This window comes from Pezoporus wallicus, unplaced genomic scaffold, assembly GCF_028554395.1.
Source record: "Pezoporus wallicus isolate ANWC-B61680 ecotype Strahan unplaced genomic scaffold, APGP_CSIRO_Pwel_v1 contig_9547, whole genome shotgun sequence".
Classification (NCBI taxonomy): domain Eukaryota; kingdom Metazoa; phylum Chordata; class Aves; order Psittaciformes; family Psittacidae; genus Pezoporus; species Pezoporus wallicus.
Window position 1 is genome coordinate 7,928 of NW_026642365.1, and position 20,098 is coordinate 28,025.

The 20,098-nt window shown below is 58.9% G+C and overlaps 1 protein-coding gene across 1 annotated transcript; it reads right to left on the bottom strand.

Moving 5' to 3' along the window:
• Positions 1-20,069, bottom strand: LOC130610027 (patatin-like phospholipase domain-containing protein 6). Its single transcript, XM_057429569.1, is given in 35 exon segments — positions 1-69; positions 780-889; positions 1,637-1,709; positions 1,979-2,049; positions 2,052-2,094; positions 2,814-2,966; positions 3,693-3,841; positions 5,372-5,488; positions 5,726-5,842; positions 7,355-7,424; positions 7,520-7,636; positions 8,284-8,440; positions 8,515-8,633; positions 8,711-8,893; positions 8,958-9,126; positions 9,207-9,270; positions 10,226-10,366; positions 10,476-10,551; positions 10,779-10,892; positions 10,973-11,096; positions 11,199-11,330; positions 11,427-11,632; positions 11,849-11,926; positions 12,351-12,542; positions 14,169-14,275; positions 15,179-15,262; positions 15,360-15,438; positions 15,525-15,605; positions 15,704-15,832; positions 16,175-16,255; positions 16,676-16,835; positions 18,632-18,772; positions 18,860-18,957; positions 19,059-19,183; positions 20,057-20,069. Coding segments are annotated over 35 exon segments (3,942 nt in total).
• Between the last annotated feature and the right edge of the window lie 29 nt (positions 20,070-20,098).

Genomic DNA, 20,098 nt, shown 5'->3' on the forward strand with positions numbered 1-20,098 from the left:
TCACATCTGGGGTGCGGAGGGGTCCTGGGGCTGGCTCGAGCGGTGCCGAAGGGAATTCTCCTCCTCCTTCTGGGAATAGACAGGGTGTGGGATGGGGATGTGGGGTGGGGATATGGGATGGGGACATGGGATGGGGATATGAGATGGAGATAACGGGATGGGGACACGGGATGGGGACATGGGATGGAGATATGGGATGGGGACACGGGATGGGGATATGGGATGGGGATATGGGATGGGGACACGGGATGGGGACACGGGATGGGGACACAGGGACGTGGGATGGGGATATGGGATGGGGATATGGGATGGGGACACGGGGACGTGGGATGGGTATACGGGATGGGGACACAGGATGGGGATATGGGATGGGGACACGGGATGGGGACATGGGATGGGGACATGGGATGGGAACACGGGGACGTGGGATGGGGATACGGGATGGTTATACGGCATGGGGACACGGCATGGGGATACGGGATGGGGATACGGGATGGGAATATGGGATGGGGATATGGGATGGGGACATGGGATGGGGACATGGGATGGGGACACGGGATGGAAATATGGAATGGGGATATGGGATGGGGACACAGGAGGAGGACATGGGATGGGGGCATGCGATGGGGACACAGGAGGAGGACATGGGATGGGGGCACGCGATGAGGACACTGCAGCACCTGTGGGTCCATTTGGGACCACGCACAGGCTCAGGGCACCCTTAGGGCCCCCCAGCCCAGGAGCGCCCCATTCTGAGCCCCCCCCCCCATGGCACTCACAGCCCCCGTGGTGCCTGTGCTGGCCCATTCCGAAGGGGCGGCTGCATCCTGCTCATCCCGGGGGGGGTCCAGTTCCTCGTCCTCGTAGTCCGTGACGTCATCGGATTCCTCTGGGGGGGCACAAGGAGAGGCTTGGGATCGGGGATGGGATTGGGATCAGGGACGGGATTGGGACTGGGGACGGGATTGGGGTCAGGATTGGGACTGGGGCTGGGACTGGGTTCAGGATCAGGACTGAGATCAGGATCGGGATTAGGATCAGGATCAGGATTGGGATCAGGATCGGAATCGGGACTGGGATCAGGATCAGGATTGGGATCAGGATCAGGATTGGGATTGGGGTTGGGACTGGGATCAGGATCAGGATTGGGATCAGGGTTGGGAGAGGCATTGGGATCAGGATCAGGATTGGGATCGGGGTCAGGACTGGGACCAGGATTGGGATTGGGGTCGGGACTGGGATCAGGATCAGGATTGGGATCAGGATCAGGATTGGGATCGGGATCAGGGTTGGGATAGGCATTGGGATCAGGACTGGGATCGGGATCAGGACTGGGATCAGGATCAGGCCTGGGATCAGGTTCAAGACTGGATCAGGATCAGGATTGGGATAGGCATTGGGATCAGGACTGGGATCTGGATCAGGATTGGAATCAGGGTCGGGCCTGGGATCAGGATCAGGATTAGGATTGGGATCGGGATTGGGATTGGGATGAGGACTGGAATTGGGATTAGGATTGGGGTCAGGATTGGGACCAGGATTAGCATTGGGATCAGGATGAGGACTGGAATTGGGATTAGGATTGGGATCAGGATCGGGATTGGGATCAGGATGGGGAGCCCCATTCCCGGCTCACCTTCGGCGCAGGGCTGCGCTGGCTCGATGCGGGACACCATCTCGGCCAGGTCAATGAAGTGAGTCTTGAGCACCTACGGGGGGACAAAGGGACCCCAAAGAGCACCCCCATGTGTGAGGGTGGAGAAGGGAGGGACATGGGAGCGGGGGAGAAGGTGACAGGAAAAGGACACAAGGATGATGGGGATGGTGATGGGGATGGACCACAAGGGGACCGGGATGCTGAGGGGAGCTGAGATGGACCAAGGGGAGAGGAAGATGCTGGGGAGGGACCAGGAGAAGGGAAACCCCTTAAAGCCAAGGTGCCACCACCCCCCAGGAGCTGGTGTCCCCCCATGCTCACGTCCACGCGCTCGGTGTCGCAGAAGTCGGCCCATCGCCGGTCCTTCACCATCTTCTCAATGATGTGTCCTGGCTCCAGTGGTCGAAGACCATCTTGCCATGGTGGTACCCAACTTCCTGGGGGAAAAGGGGGTGGCCAAAGCAGCTGGAGAACGCCAAAGGACAGCCCAGGCACCCAACTGATGGGCAAGGACACCCAACTGGTGGCCCAGGGCACCCAACTGGTGGCCAAGGACACTCAGCTGGTGGCAAGGGACACTCAGCTGGTGGCCAAAGACACCCAACTGATGGTCCAGGCACCCAAATGATGGTCCAGGCACCCAACTGATTGCCCAGGGCACCCAACTGATGGCCAAAGACACCCAAATGATGGTCCAGGCACCCAACTGAGGGCCAATGACACCCAACTGATGGGCAAGGACACTCAACTGATGGCCCAGACACCCAAATGAAGGCCCAGGACACCCAACATGGCCAAGGACACCCAGCTGATGGCCAAGGACACTCAACTGATGGCCCAGGACACACAGATGATGGTCCAGGCACCCAAATGATGGCCAAGGACACCCAACTGATAGTCCAGGCACCCAATTGATTGCCCAGGGCACCCAGCTGATGGCCCAGGACACACAATTGATGGTCTAGCACACCCAAATGTTGGGCCAGGACACTCAACTCATGGCCCAGGACACCCAACTGACTGCCCAGGCACCAAACTGATGGCCCAGGGCACACAGCTGATGGCTGAAGAACCCCAACCCATGGCTTGGAGCACCCCATTGATGGCCTGAAGCTGGTCCAGGCCACCCCAGTGATCTTCTTCCCCCCCAACTCACATAGATCTCATCGAACTTGCCGAAGTCCATGGTCTTGAAGCTGTCAATGGGGGGCCGGATGTACTGGCAGTAGGAGCTGGACTTGACCACCTCGAGTTGCCGCACGCAGGACACGTAGGCCAGGCGGGACTGGATCTCAGCCATGTCGGGCACCTGCAAGGCTGAGGAGCTCAGCACCATCTCACCAGCATCCCCTGGGCCTCATCTTGACCCTTCCACCCATAATCACCTTGACCCTTGCACCCATCCTCACCTTGACCCTTCCACCCATCCACCCGTCACCTTGACCCTTCCACCCATTGTCACCTTGACCCTTCCACCCATGACCCTTCCACCTCACCTTGACCCTTCCACCCATGCTCACCTTGACCCTTCCACCCACCTTGACCCTTCCACCCACCTTGACCCTTCCACCCATCCTCACCTTGACCCTTCCATCCAACCCCACCTTGACCCTTCCACCCAACCTCACCTTGACCCTTCCACCCAACCCCACCTTGACCCTCCACCCAACCTCACCTTGACCCTTCCACCCATCCTCACCTTGACCCTTCCACCCAACCTCACCTTGACCCTTCCACCCAACCTCACCTTGACCCTTCCACCCATCCTCACCTTGACCCTTCCACCCATCCTCACCTTGACCCTTCCACCCATCCTCACCTTGACCCTTCCACCCATCCTCACCTTGACCCTTCCACCCATCCTCACCTTGACCCTTCCACCCAACCTCACCTTGACCCTTCCACCCATCCTCACCTTGACCCTTCCACCCATCCTCACCTTGACCCTTCCACCCATCTTCACCTTGACCCTTCCACCCATCCTCACCTTGACCCTTCCACCCATCCTCACCTTGACCCTTCCACCCATCCTCACCTTGACCTTCTCAGCCCAGGGGTTGAGGCGCTTCCAGAGGAGCCACCAGCCCGACAAAGTGTCCCCATAGTTGCACAGGTCCGTCTCATCCTGGCTGCCCACATCGATGGCCACCACGGTCTTGGCCCCCATGCTGCGGGCGATGTCGGCTGTGGGTAGAAGAGAAAAAGCCGGGTCAACGGCGTCATGGTCCAGCCCTGCTCTGAGCCTGTGGTGAGAGCTGGTGCCATGAATGGAGCAGGGATGGTCCATGAGGCCAGAGCCATGCTGAGGCTCATGGTGGGACAAGAAGTGTCCCATTGGGTGCCAGAGGTGGTGGCAGGAGCCCATTGGTAGGACATGCCGATGGGCAGCGGTGATGGGGCAAAGAGAGGGCACAGGCAAGTGGCAGTGTCTGCGGCGGGATGTGAAGGAGCACGGAGGTGCCCCAGGAGGACGTCAGGAGATGATGGGAGGTGGATGGAGATGGCTTGAGCATGGAGGAGGTTGGAGATGCTGAAGGAGGAGGCCTGGTGCTGAGGACGTCAAGAGATGATGATGGGATGTGAAGGAAGGTGGTTTGCATCACCATGGAGATGCTCCAGGAGGACACCAGGAGATGATGGGAGGTGGACGGAGGTGGTTTAAACACGGAAGAGGTTGAAGATGCTCCAAGAGGATACCCTGGTGCTGAGACCATCAAGAGATGATGATTCAAGATGGAAGGAGGTCGATTGGATACGAAGGGAGATGAAGGTGCTGAGGCCATCCAGAGACGATGATGCCGGATGGAGGAAGGTGGCTTTGACCAAAGACACCAAAACACAGTGCAGGATGGAGGAAGGTCACTTGCATGCAAAGGAGGATGACAACATCCTGCGAGGGCACCCGGTGCCAAGGACACCGAGAGGTGGTAGAAAATACATGGAGGTGTCTTGCAGGGGAAGGAGGATGGAGAAGCTCAAGGAGGAGCTGAGACCATGCAGAGAGGACAATGAGAGATGGTCAAAGGTGGCTTTGCACGTGATGGAGCACGAAGATGCCCCAGGAGGACACCCACTGCTGAGAGCACTGAAGCTGGTGCAGGATGGAGGGAGGTGGCCTGCAGGAGGACAGAGATGCCCTCAGAGAACACTCCATGCCACGAAAAGGATGATGCAGGAGGTTGGCATCAAAGGAGCATGAGGATGCTGAGGATACCAAGGATGCTGCAAGATGAAGGCCTGCATCTTGTGTGTGAAGAAGCATGAGGATGAGAAGCCACCAGATAGGGAGGACACCAAGAGATGATGCAAGATGAAAGGTGGTGGGACACTGGCATAGGGTGCCCAGAGAAGCTGTGGCTGCCCCATCCCTGGCAGTGTTCAAGGCCAGGTTGGACACAGAGGCTCAGAGCAACCTGCTCTAGTGGAAGGTGTTCCTGCCGTTAACAGGATGAGCTTCAAGGTCCCTTCCAACCCAACCTATTCCATGATTCCCTATGGAGAACACCATCTTGTGCCAGATGAAGGCACACGAAGACATCAACAAGGAAACCACCAAGAAGATGCAAAACCAAGCCAGACGTCCCAACTCCAACCTCGTCATCTCCAACCATTGAGAACCCACCTCATGGTGGCCACGTAGCCCTCACCCAACCACTCACCACCACCTCCAAGGCCAGCCCAGGGTGACGGTGATGGTGTGGAGCTGCTACTTGCCTGGCAGGTTGTTGATGTAACCACCATCCATCAGTAAGTTGCCATCCTTGGGGTCACAGAGTGGTGGCAGGTACCCAGAAAGGGTCATGCTGGCTCGCACGTAGCGCCAGAGCGAGCCTACGCCAGCAGGAACAAACCCAATGAGCACAACCCCGCCTGGAGATCCCTCCTTGGGGCTGCCCCTCGCCCCTGCCCGGGGACGTCTACACCCCATGGGGGCACCCATGGGTGGCAGAGGAACCCCATTGCGCGTCCTTGACCTTGCCTGTTGGGAAAGCTCAACTTGGGATGGGACGTGGGTTTGGGAGGTGGGGTCTTGGAGGAGTTGATGGTCCCGGTGAGGGAGATGCTGACCTGGGACATTGTTAACATAGCAGCCATCCACGAGCCAGTGGCTGTCCTTGGGGTCGCAGAGAGGAGGCAGGTAGGGGGTATAAGAGGTACTGGCTCGGACGTAGCGCCAAAGGCTGCCTGCCGGAGGGAGAGGACATGGTCATGGCCATTGAGGCCCCAGCAGTAGGTGACCAAGGAGGTTTGGAGCCCCAGAACCAAGCCAGCCAGGATGAGGGAAGGACGGAGATGCTGGTTAGGGGTGGTGAGTGGGGATTAGTTGGCATTAGAAGCCAGAGGAACAGGCAGAGCAATAGCAAGGCTGCTTTGGGAAGCCACCCCGGGCAGCCTTGTGGATGGCTCAATGTCTCAGGGGAGCTCCAACACCAGGCAAGGAGGAGGGGCAGCCACCACCGTGTCCCACCACCACCGCGATGTCCCCACCACCACCGCGATGTCCCCACCAACACCACATCATCCCCACCACCACCGCATCATCCCCACCACCACCGCATCTTCCCCACCACCACCGCAATGTCCCCACCACCACCACATCATCCCCATCACCACCACATCATCCCCCACCATCACCACATCATCCCCATCACCACCACATCATCCCCATCACGACCACATCATACCCATCACCACATCATACCCATCACATCATCCCCACCACCACACTGACTCCACCACCATCCCATTGACCTCACCATCACCACATCATCCCCATCACCACCACATCATCCCCGTCACCACCACATCATCCCCATCACCACCACATCATCCCCATCACCACCACATCATCCCCATCACCACCACATCATCCCCATCACATCATCCCCGCCACCACACTGACTCCACCACCATCACATTGACCTCACCATCAACACATCATCCCCATCACCACCACATCATCCCCACCACCACCACATCATCCCCATCACCATGACACTGACCCATCCATCATCCCCACCACCACTGACCCCACCACCACCACATCATCCCCATCACCACCACATCATACCCATCACATCATCCCTGCCACCACACTGACTCCACCACCACCATATTGACCCCACCACCACATCATCCCCGTCACCACCACATCATCCCCATCACCATGACATCATACCCATCACATCATCCCCACCACCACACTGACTCCACCACCACCACATCATCCCCATCACATCATCCCCACCACCACCCTGACTCCACCACCACCACATCACGCCCGTGCTGCCCATGCTGTGAGCGTGCGTTATGGGGTTAGTGGTGAGCAGCTATGTTAGAGGAGACACACACATGCTCGAGGTGTCGGGGTGAAGCTTCACCCCCCACTTCTGCTCCCAACCCCACCAGGCACAGGCAGACCCCCACTGGGAGCTGGGCCTGGTGGGGGTGACCAGGTTGGGCTTGATGATGCTTAAAGGTCTTCTCCAACCTGATTGCTTCTATGGGAAGCCACCACTGCCTGGGCTCACCATGAGCCCTCCAAGCCCCTTCCTGGCTGGACCAGGATGCGTCTTCTCCTTGGGACATGGCAAGCCTTCCCCCATGGAGCAGCGACACGTTTTGGGGTGCTGGTGAGGAAGGTCCCCACAAAGGGGGCTGTGGTAGCACCAGAGAACTTCTCCATGGAGTCCTTACCGTCTGTGTGCACCCGCATGGTGGAGGCTGTGATGTCGGTTGTGACGTTGAAGTAAGGCAGCCACAGGTCCTGTGGGGAGAAGAGGGGGTGGGTGACACTGTGGGGACACTGTGGGGTGGGTGAGGACCCTCAGGACCCTCAGCACGGAGGGGGGAGTGACCCACCTCGATCTGCTTGTCCTGGAAAACCTTGTTGATGCTGTCGTTGAAGGCTGAGCCCGAAAACATGGAGGTGATGGGGTAGGTGAGGTCCAGGATGGTCGCAAACACTGAGTTCATGCACTGGAGGAGGAGGAGGAGGAGGGAGGAGAGAAGGGAGAGAGAAGGAGGAGGAAAGAAGGAAGAAGAGAGAAGAAAGGAGAAGGTGGAGACAGAAATAAGGAGGAGAAAGGAGGAGGAAAAATAGAGGAGGAGGAAAGAAGAAGAAGGAAGGAGGAGGAGAAAAGGAGGACGAGGAGAGAAGGAAGAAGAGAGAAAGGGGAGAAAGAAGAAGGAGACAAAAAAGGAGAAAGAAGGACGAGGACAGGAGGAAGAGAAGGAAAAGAAGGAGGAGAACAAGGGAAGAATGAGGAAGGAGGAAAGAAGGAGGAGAAGAAAAGCAGGAGGAGAAAAGGATGAGGAAGGAAAGAGGAAAGAAGGAAGAGGGAGAAAGAAGAGTAAGAAAAGGAGGAGGAGGAAGAATAAGGAGAGGAGAAGACGAGGAAGAGCAAGGTAGAGAAGGAGGAAGAGACGGAGTTAGAATAAGGAGAGGAGAAGACGAGGAAGAGCAAGGTAGAGAAGGAGGAAGAGACGGAGTTAGAATAAGGAGAGAAGGCAAAGGAGGAGGAAGAGGAAGAAAGAGACGCAAGAGGAAGAGGAACAGGAGGAAGGAGACACTTCCCCTGGCAGGAAGGTCCTTCTCTGTGGTGGGGCCATGCCCTGGCACCCACCTTGGCCCACTCCCGCGCCCGCTGCCTGGTGCTGTCGGCGCAGCGCTCCTCGGCGTAGAGCGCCCCGATGAAGGCACCGATGGAGGTGCCACCAACCATGTCAATGGGGATCCCCACCTCCTCCATCGCCTTGATCACCCCGATGTGGGCGCAGCCCCTGGGCGAAGAGAAGGAGGGATGAGACGGGGACCTCCGCACGCCACCGAGTCCCATCCTTGGTGTGGCACCCACCTGGCTCCGCCGCCACCCAGGACGAGGGCGATGGTGTTGCCGGTGAGGACCCGCGCCAGGCGGGAGAAGTCGCTGTGGATGTCGGCCTTCTTCTTATACAACTTCTCATACGTCTCCTGCTGTGGATGCCATGGCCGTTGGGTGCCACTGGGAGAGGTGGACCACCAAGGCCACCTCTGGGACACACGCAACGTACCAGCCTGGCCGGGTTCCGTCGCGTGAAGATGTGCTTGGGACACCTGATGTGGAAGTGACCCGAGCACCAACTGCGCATGTTGAGCCACTCAACGGTGCGGCAAGGGCCGGGCCCGCCCTCACGGTGCAGGAGAACCAACTGCTTCAGTGCCCGCACTGCCGTGTTCTCCAGCATCTGCTCCAGCTGTAGAAGCCATCAGCCACCCACCGCAGTGGTGTCCCACCACCTCCTGCCTCCTCAACCTCACCTTCCCCACCATCGGCTCTTGGTCACCCATGCCTACGATGAGGATGCAGTCAGCCTGACGGATGCACCGCACGGTCCAGGAGGTCAGGGTGGAGTCAGTCAGGTAGAGGACGATGCGGTGGCTGTCCTCCTGCTGTGCCAACCACCCCGAGAGGCGGTACTCCTGGATGCTGCCGAGATGGGGGGGGGGGGTCAGCTGGTGGCACGCTGGTGGTGGGTCGCTGCTGATGGTCCTCCCAATGGGAGTTACCTGTCCAGCGCCAAGTAGCCGAGGTTGATGCGGAGGACGTCGCTGGTGAGGAGCAAAGTGGGACCTGGAAGAGGTGGGACATGCTCACCACCATGCCGTGGTCACCATTGTGCCATGGGGCTCTGGGCACCAGGTCATGGATGGTACCATGCCATGGTGTTGTGGTCACCACCATGCTGTGGTCACCATTGTGCCATGGGGTTGTGGTCACCGCTATGATGTGGTCACCATTGTGCCATGGGGTTGTGGTCACCAGCATGCTGTGGTCACCGTTGTGCCATGAGGCTGTGGTCACCACTAGGATGTGGTCACCATTGTGCCACGGGGTTGTGGTGACAACCATGCTGTGGTCACCATCATGCCATGGGGTTGTGGTCACCAGGTCATGGTTGCTACCATGCCATAGGATTGTGGTCACCAGCACGCTGTGGTCACCATTGTGCCATGAGGCTGTGGTCACCACTATGATGTGGTCATCGTTGTTGCCATGGGGTTGAGGTTGCAACCATGCTGTGGTCACCATCATGGCCATGGGGTTGTAGTCATCAGGTCACGATAGCTACCATGCCATGGAGCTGTGGTCACAACCATGCTGTGGTCACCATCGTGCCATGGGGTTGTGGTCACCACCATCCTGTGGTCATCATCATGCCATGGGGCTGTCATTGCAACCATGCTGTAGTCATCATCATGCCATGGGGCTGTGGTCATCAGGTCATGGATGGTACCATGCCATGGGGTTGTGGTCACCAGCATGCTGTGGTCACCATCGTTGCCATGGGGCTGCGGTCACCGCCATGCTGTGGTCACCATTGTGCCCATGGGGTTGTGGTCAGCAGGTCATGATAGCTACCATGACATGGGCCTGTGGTCACCACCGCTCTGTGGTCACCATCATGCCATGGGGCTGTGGTCACCATCATGCCATAGGGCTGCGGTCACCGTCATGCCATGGTCATCATTGTGCTATGTGATCGTGGTCACCACCATGCTGGGGTCACCGCTGCACTGGCACTCACCGATGGCATCAAGAGCGTGCTTGAGCTCCAGCGAGAAGGCCACGGCAGGGACACTGTCACACACCGGCAGCACCGCCACCGTCGAGAGGTTGCTGGTGGGGTTGATGGGCTCCGAGCTGGAGGCCATGCCCAAGCCAGAGCCTGCACGGACAGGACCATAGGGACGTGGACACCTTCCATGCACTGCTCTGGTGATGGCCACCAGCCCTGAAGAAGACACCTCGTTGGCCCCAGTCCCTTTAGGACCTACTTGCAAAGGGCGCACGGAGTTGCTGCAGGTTCCCCAAGATCTTCTGGCTCAGGAGGTGGATGAGGCGGGTGACGACCTGCAGGGACCAGGATGGGGATGGCATCAGCCCCATGGCATCATCACACCTGGCAGGGCTTCCTAAGCTGGACCCCAAACTAGTGTCCCATGTGCCTTTACGGGTGCCGCCGCCGCCACCACCACCTCAGAGAGGGACACCCATTGAGGACCTCTACAGGCCGGAAGGGACAAGGGGACATTCTCCTTCCGTAGGTGAAGAACCCACGATGGAAGATCTGGAGGTACCTGGGGGTATCTGCGCTTGATGTTGTTCAAGGTGCCCTCAGGCAGCTTGGCCAGCTCCGAGTCCCGCACCGCATGGACCGTGGTGGCACGAGGCTGCCGGGTGAGGGCTTCCACCTGCAGTAGAAGACACGTGGCCATGATGCACCATCCAGACACCCGTGGTGTCCACCCCACGGCCCTGCCATGGCTCTCACCACCCCGATGAGGTCTGCACGGCCGTACTCCCCAACGAGCTCCTTCTTGCCGCTGCCCTTCTGGATGACGGAGCGGAGGCGCCCGTTGAGCACGATGTAGGTACAGTCTGACTTGTCACCCTGCCTGAGGGACACCACCAGTGTGTGGAGCTCAGGACCTCAGCTCCATACCGACGTGCTGGGTGGCTCCCCAAGGCGAGGTGGGCACCCATCCCTTGGTACCCACCGGTAGAGCGCCCGCCCGGCCTCCACTGCCATCCAGTCGATGGCAAAGTCCATCTGGCGCACGAAGGGGGACATACGGGCCACCACGATGTGGGCAACGGTCAGCACCACGCTGGGCTGCTCCCGCATGATGCTAGGGGCCAAGAGCAGTTGGGGGGAGCCCCAAGAGATGCCACCTTGAGAATCCCCTTTGGAATCAACCCTTTGCCCCCAGAGCTCCTCCACTCACTCGTAGAAGTCCATCTTGGACATCTTGAGGAAGGTGCAGTCGCGGTTGGCCTTGATGGTGTAGATGAGGGGCTCACCAGTGAGCACGCCCAGTTGTCCCACCATCTCTCCAGGTTGGGTCAAGAAGAGGAAGACGTGTTCTGCCTTGTCAATCATCTGCTGGTACACATGCAGGCAGCCACATATGACAAAGTAGAGGCTCGCGTCCTGCCAAGATGTCACCCCATCACCATTGGAGGCCACCTGAGATCCTCAGCATCACTTGGGGCCTTTCTTCTGGTTCTCTTCCCAAGGTGTTTTGCACCCTCCAGATGGCTTTGGGGATCGTTCCTGCCCCCTGTCACCCATAGGGAAGGAGCAGGACGAGGAGCACCCCATGGAGATGAAGGGTGATGGGAGCAGCTCTCCAAAACCCAAACCAACCTGTTCCCCTTCACAGGCAATGACCGCCCCAGCCTTGGCACGATAGAGCTCGACACGGTCATCGAGGAGAGAAGGGTCCTAGAAGGAAGAACAGCATGACATGAGGTGATGGGGTCCACCAAGAGGAGATGGAGACCACCATGGAGACCACCGTGAGGAGTTGGCAACCCACCATAAAGTGATTGAGGACCACCACGAGGAGATGGGGACCACAATGAGAAGACAGGGGGCAATGGGGACAACACAAAGTGATGGAGGACCATCCCAAAGGGATGGGGGACCACCACAAAGTGATGGGGATCCATCATGAGGTGACTGGAGCCACCACAAAGTGATGAAGACCCACCACAAGACCACAAGAACCAATCACGAAGCAACATGAACCACTACAAAGCAAGAGGGGACCAACATGAAGTGACAAGGACCACCATGAAGCCATGGGGACCACCATGAAGCCATGGGGACCACCGCAAAGGCCCAGAGGAGCTGTTCCTGCTCTCACCTCCAACTTCATGAGCTTGCCCAGCTCTTGCTTGGCAGTCTCCAAGATGGTGCTGCTCTGGCTGCCCTGGTATGGTCCAATGGGAGGGTTCATAGGGGTGGGCTCTTCCCTGCCATAGCTGTAGCGGTAGATGCCAGATGGTTGCTCCTCCAGCGTCACCGTCTTGCGCTCCTTAGGCTCATGAGAGATGGACTATGGGGGAGATGGGACAGGTCCATCACCATCCATGGTCACCCTGGTGGTGCTGGTGAAGGATTTGGGTGGACACAATCATTAGGATTGGAAGGGACCTCTGGAGATTATCTGGGGGCCAAGGCAGGGCCACCTCCAGCAGGATACACAGGAATGTGGCCATGCTGGGTTTGGAATGTCTCCAGATTCCCTTGGATCCTGATCCTGACCAGGAATGGATCAGCTGCTCCCACAACTCTGTATCTTCATCCCCAGCTCCGTATCTCCATCCCCAACTCCGTATCTCCATCCCCAGCTCCGTATCTCCATCCCCAGCTCTGTATCTCCATCCCCAGCTCCATATCTCCATCCCCAGCTCTGTACCTCCATGCCAGCTCCTTATCTCCATCCCCAATTCCGTATCTCCATCCCCTACTCCGTATCTCCATCCCCAGCTCCGTATCTCCATCCCCAGCTCTGTATCTCCATCCCCAGCTCCATATCTCCATCCCCAGCTCTGTACCTCCATGCCAGCTCCTTATCTCCATCCCCAATTCCGTATCTCCATCCCCTACTCCGTATCTCCATCCCCAGCTCCGTATCTTCATGCCCAGCTCCGTATCTCCATCCCCAATTCCCTATCTCCATCCCCAACTCCGTATCTCCATCCTCAACTCCGTATCTCCATCCCCAACTCCGTATCTCCATCCCCAATTCCATAGCTCCATCCCCAGCTCCTTATCTCCATCCCCAATTCCATAGCTCCACCCCAGCTCTGTATCTCCATCCCCAACTCCATATCTCCATCCCCAATTCCATATCTCCATCCCCAACTCCATATCTCCATGCCCAGCTCTGTATCTCCATGCCCAGCTCCGTATCTCCATCCCCAATTCCGTATCTCCATCCCCAATTCCGTATCTCCATCCCCAACTCCATATCTCCATCCCCAACTCCGTATCTCCATACCCAGCTCCATATCTCCATCCCCAATTCCATATCTCCATCCCCAATTCCGTATCTCCATGCCCAGCTCCGTATCTCCATCCCAGCTCTGTATCTCCATCCCCAATTCCATAGCTCCATCCCCAACTCCGTATCTCCATGCCCAGCTCCGTATCTCCATGCCCAGCTCCGTATCTCCATCCCCAATTCCATAGCTCCATCCCCAGCTCCATATCTCCATCCCCAATTCCATAGCTCCATCCCCAATTCCATATCTACATGCCCAGCTCCGTATCTCCATCCCGAATTCCGTATCTCCATCCCCAACTCCGTATCTCCATGCCCAGCTCCGTATCTCCATCCCCAATTCCATATCTCCATCCCCAATTCCGTATCTCCATGCCCAGCTCCGTATCTCCATGCCCAGCTCTGTATCTCCATCCCCAATTCCATAGCTCCATCCCCGACTCCATAGCTCCATGCCCAACTCCATATCTCCATGCCCAGCTCCGTATCTCCATCCCCAATTCCATAGCTCCATCCCCAATTCCATATCTCCACCCCCAGTTCCGTATCTCCCATCCCTTCATCCACATCATTGAGAAACAAGGTGAAGATGACCCTGCAGTATCAGCTCCTGCAGAACATCATTGACCATGGTCTTCCAAGTGGACTCTCCTCCATTATCCCAACCCTCTTTACCTGGGAGAAGGTGGGAAAGGCGCTGGTTCTGTCCTCCTGCAGTGACACCGAGATGCGCCCGCGCTCGTAGGCCAGGTCGAAGTCAGAGCGAGGACCTTTCTGGATGCCTGTGATGGGGGAAGGTGGGGTCACCAGGGTCCAAGACAAGGGTTTTGGAGGGGGAATGCAGGATGGGGGTGCACAAGGGTGGGAGATGAGGGATGGGGATGCACAAGGATGGGAGATGCGGGATGGGGATGCACAAGGATGGGAGATGCGGGATGGGGATGCACAAGGATGGGAGATGAGGGATGGGGATGCACAAGGGTGGGAGATGAGGGATGGGGATGCACAAGGGTGGGAGATGCAGGATGGGAATGCACAAGGATGGGAGATGAGGGATGGGGATGCACAAGGATGGGAGATGCGGGATGGGGATGCACAAGGATGGGAGATGCAGGATGGGGATGCACAAGGGTGGGAGATGTAGGATGGGGGTGCACAAGGGTGGGAGATGTAGGATGGGGATGCACAAGGATGGGAGATGAGGGATGGGGGTGCACAAGGATGGGAGATGAGGGATGGGGGTGCACAAGGGTGGGAGATGTAGGATGGGGATGCACAAGGATGGGAGATGCAGGATGGGGATGCACAAGGGTGGGAGATGCAGGATGGGGATGCACAAGGATGGGAGATGCAGGATGGGGATGCACAAGGATGGGAGATGCAGGATGGGGATGCACAAGGGTGGGAGATGCAGGATGGGGATGCACAAGGATGGGAGATGCAGGATGGGGATGCACAAGGATGGGAGATGCAGGATGGGGATGCACAAGGATGGGAGATGCAGGATGGGGATGCACAAGGGTGGGAGATGTGGGATGGGGATGCACAAGGATGGGAGATACAGGAACACGGGGTAGCAGAATGCTCTGGGGTGGTGGCCACATGAGGTTGGAAGAGGTCCACAACCCTGGTGGCCCTACATGACCTCGGGACCCCCCAGTTCCTTCCGCCAGCCTCTGACCCACCAGCAATGTCCACGGGCATGGAGATGCAGCGGCTCATGGTCGGCTTGGGGGGCTCTGGGCCTCCAGCTTTCAATGTCTCAGCAGCTGGATGAGAAACTACCCTAAGTATGAGCAGCAGAGCCCCCCATCATGGTGGCACCACCATGGGGAGAGGTTCCAGGGCCCCATTCCCAGCTGCTACCTGGCTCCCGGCCCTCATCCGTGTGGCCGAGGCCGCGCTTGCCGTGGCGGACCGGGCTGGTGCGGGCGGCGTGGCTGGGCTGTGGGAAGAGCTTTGGTGGTGGCACGTCCTCAATGGGGAGCATGGGGAGGGTTGGGGGCTCACAGGAGTTGAGGAAGAACTCACGTGGCTGAAGAGCTCGTTGGTCAAGCCAAGGTAGTTGTGCAAAGCCAAGAAGGTGACTCGCTGCAGGCGCACCATAATGATCTACAGCGGGGGGGGGGGGGGGGGGGGAAGAAGCCATCAGTGGTCTCCTGGCACCCCAAGGGGACAACCCCATGGGGGTCCCACCAAGCCAGACCCACCTGCACCATCCGCACCAAGCTCTCGGGGTAGTTCTCAAAGATGGCTGAGAAAGCTTCAACTGGCAACCGGAGGATGGTGGAGTTCGCTGCTGCCCGGGCGCTCACTGTCTTGTATGGACGTTGGTGGCCCTAGGTGACACATCGAGGTCCATCTCAGCCATGCATGAGGGGTGGTGGCACTTGGCTGGCAAAGCTCACTGGTGGCACCAGGCTTTTGGCTGGTTGGGCTTGGGGATGGCCATGGTTGGGCTGGGAAGGGTTGGGGACACCTATGGTCAGGTTGGAGGGACTTGGGAATCAACCACCATCACGCTTAGGAGGCTTGGGGATGGTCACAACCAGGTTTAGGGGGCTTGGGGACAACCATGATCAAGCATAGAGGGCCTGGGGATGGCCCCAACCAAGCTTAGAGGGTTTGGGGATGGCCATGCCCAGGTTTAGGGGACCTGGGGACACAGCTGGCACTGGTACCGTGAGGACATCGACGATGCTGAGCAGGCTGTGCACGCTGTCCCCAGGGAACACCTCCTTCATCACCGTCTCCTTCCCATCCTGTACAGCACAAACTCCCTTTGCTCTTCCCATCTCCATGCCCTTGGTGTGCCCATCCATCCATCCATCCATCCATCCATCCATCCATCCATCCATCCATCCATCCATCCATCATCCATCCATCAATCCATCATCCATCCATCCATCATCCATCACCCATCCATCCATCATCCATCCATCCATCCATCCATCATCCATCCATCCATCCATCCATCCATCCATCCATCCATCCATCCATCATCCATCATCCATCCATCATCCATCCATCATCCATCACCCATCCATCATCCATCCATCCATCCATCATCCATCCATCCATCCATCCATCCATCATCCATCCATCCATCCATCCATCCATCCATCCATCCATCCACCCACCCACCCACCACCTCTCTTCCCCCTGACTGTCCCCATCCACACCGGTCCGGTGAGGATCAGCTCCAGTTTCCCATCCTGCAGCACGTAGATGCTGGAGTCGGCTTGTCCCGGCCGGAAGACGTATTCCCCTTGGTGGCACTGCTGGAACACCATGTGCTTGCAGAGCTCCAGGAACAAGGGCTTCTCAAAGTGACCCAGCACCCTGCGGGGACAAGGATGGGGACACGAGGTGACACGGAGCCCACCAGGAGCTGCTCTGGTCCCCTGGGGCCACCACAGCGATAGGGATGCAGAAGGGAAGAGCATCCTCCAGGGAACCGGTCCAGCCTGGACCCACACAAAGGGATTGGATCCTGAGTCCTGGATCCTGAGCCTGACCTCAGGGATGGATCCTGACCCCAAGGATGGATCCTGGTCCCCCTGGACCCTAATCCTGACCCACACCAATGGATCCTGACCCTTTAGGCTGGATCCTGGTCCTCTTGGATCCTGCTCCTGAGCCCAGGGCTGGATCCTGACCCCAAAGGCTGGATCCTGGTCCTCTTGGACCCTGCTCCTGAGCCCAGGGATGGATCCTGATCCTGATCCACAGGGATGGATACTGACCCCTGGACCCTAATCCTGACCCATAGCAATGGATCCTGACCCCAGGGCTGGATCCTGACCCCAAAGGCTGGATCCTGGTCCTCTTGGATCCTGCTCCTGAGCCCAGGGATGGATCCTGATCCTGATCCACAGGGATGGATACTGACCCCTGGACCCTAATCCTGACCCATAGCAATGGGGCCAAGGGCTGGATCCTGAGCCTAAGGGCTGCATCGTGGACCCCCTGGATCCTGCTCCTGACCGCAGGGATGGATCCTGATCCACAGGATCAGGATCCTGCAGCCCCTTAGATCCTATTCCTGACCCCATGGCTGGCTCCTGCTCCCCCTGGATCCTGTTCCTGACCCCATGGCTGGCTCCTGCTCCCCCTGGATCCTATTCCTGACCCCATGGCTGGCTCCTGCTCCCCCTAGATCCTGTTCCTGACCCCATGGCTGGCTCCTACTCCCCCTGGCTCCCCTTCTCCTGATCCTGACCCCATATCTGGCTCCTGTTCCCCCTGGATCCTATTCCTGACCCCATGGCTGGCTCCTGCTCCCCCTGGATCCTATTCCTGACCCCATGGCTGGCTCCTGCTCCCCCTGGATCCTATTCCTGACCCCATGGCTGGCTCCTGCTCCCCCTGGATCCTGTTCCTGACCCCATGACTGGCTCCTGCTCCCCCTGGATCCTGTTCCTGACCCCATGGCTGGCTCCTGCTCCCCCTGGATCCTGTTCCTGACCCCATGGCTGGCTCCTGCTCCCCCTGGATCCTGCTCCTGACCCCATGGCAGGCTCCTGCTCCCCCTAGATCCTATTCCTGACCCCATGGCTGGCTCCTGTTCCCCCTGGATCCTATTCCTGACCCCATGGCTGGCTCCTGCTCCCCCTGGATCCTATTCCTGACCCCATGGCTGGCTCCTGCTCCCCCTAGATCCTGTTCCTGACCCCATGGCTGGCTCCTGCTCCCCCTGGATCCTATTCCTGACCCCATGGCTGGCTCCTGCTCCCCCTGGATCCTGTTCCTGACCCCATGGCTGGCTCCTGCTCCCCCTGGATCCTATTCCTGACCCCATGGCTGGCTCCTGCTCCTGCTCCCCCTGGATCCTGTTCCTGACCCCATGGCTGGCTCCTGCTCCCCCTGGATCCTGTTCCTGACCCCATGGCTGGCTCCTGCTCCCCCTGGATCCTGTTCCTGACCCCATGGCTGGCTCCTGCTCCCCCTAGATCCTATTCCTGACCCCATGGCTGGCTCCTGTTCCCCCTGGATCCTATTCCTGACCCCATGGCTGGCTCCTGCTCCCCCTGGATCCTGTTCCTGACCCCATGGCTGGCTCCTGCTCCCCCTGGATCCTGTTCCTGACCCCATGGCTGGCTCCTGCTCCCCCTGGCTCCCCTTCTCCTGCTCCTCACCGCACGTTCTTGAGCATGAAGAGCACCTCGGAGGGCAGGTGGGAGCTGCCGGTGTCAAACTCGCCCAGGTCGGCCTCCAGCAGCACCGGCGACGGCTCCTTCATCTGCAGCTTGGGCAGCTCCTTCTGCATGTGCAGGAACCTCGGGGACACGGAGGTGGCACCGGGTCACTGCCAGCCTGTGTCCCCTTTGGGGTCCCCATCCCATGGCACCCCATGGGCTCCTCACTTCCTGGCCAGGTTGAACATCCGCAGCCTCCTCTTCATGCGCGGGCGCGAGGCGCTGGAGATGGTGGTGTCCATGAGGGACGACGTGGATTGGGACACCTGGGGTTGGGGACAGGGAGGGGGCGCTCAATGGGGACACCAAGAAGCCACCAGCACCCACACGCCCCCCCCCCCCTTCTTTGTGGTCACCTCAATGTCACCTTGCGCATGATCTTGCGGCCGTAGAAGAGCATCTTGTCCCGCTTGCGGAAGCGGTACCGCGGGGACTCCTGCTCCACGGCTCCTGGGGACACTGAGGGGGACAGGGCAATGGGGACGGTGTCACCTCCCAGTACCCAAGGACATCATGGTGGGGACAGGGCAATGGGGACGGTGTCACCTCCCTGTCCCCAAGGACACCATGGTGGGGACAGGGCAATGGGGACAGTGTCACCTCCCTGTCCCCAAGGACACCATGGTGGGGACAGGGCAATGGGGATGGTGTCACCTCCCTGTCCCCAAGGACACCATGGTGGGGACAGGGCAATGGGGACGGTGTCACCTCCCTGTCCCCAAGGACACCATGGTGGGGACAGGGCAATGGGGACGGTGTCACCTCCCTGTCCCCAAGGACACCATGGGGGGGACAGGGCAATGGGGATGGTGTCACCTCCCTGTCCCCAAGGACACCATGGTGGGGACAGGGCCATGGGGTTGGGTGTACCGCGTTTTGCCGTGGGCCACGCTGGTGGGGACAGGGCAATGGGGATGGTGTCACCTCCCTGTCCCCAAGGACACCTTGGGGGTCCATGGGCAATGGGATGGTGTCACCTCCCTGTCCCCAAGGACACCATGGTGGGGACAGGGGAAAGGGGGTGGCATAGAATCACGTACCCAAACGCAAGAGGGTAGGGGACAGGGCAATGGGGATGGTGTCACCTCCCTGTCCCCAAGGACACCATGGTGGGGACAGGGCAATGGGGACGGTGTCACCTCCCTGTCCCCAAGGACACCATGGGGGGGACAGGGCAATGGGGACGGTGTCACATCCCTGTCCCCAAGGACACCATGGTGGGGACAGGGCAATGGGGATGGTGTCACCTCCCCATCCCCAAGGACACCATGATGGGGACAGGGCAATGGGGACGGTGTCACCTCCCCGTCCCCAAGGACACCATGATGGGGACAGGGCAATGGGGTTGGCATAACATCCCATTACCAAAGGACACCATGGTGGGGACAGGGCAATGGGGATGGTGTC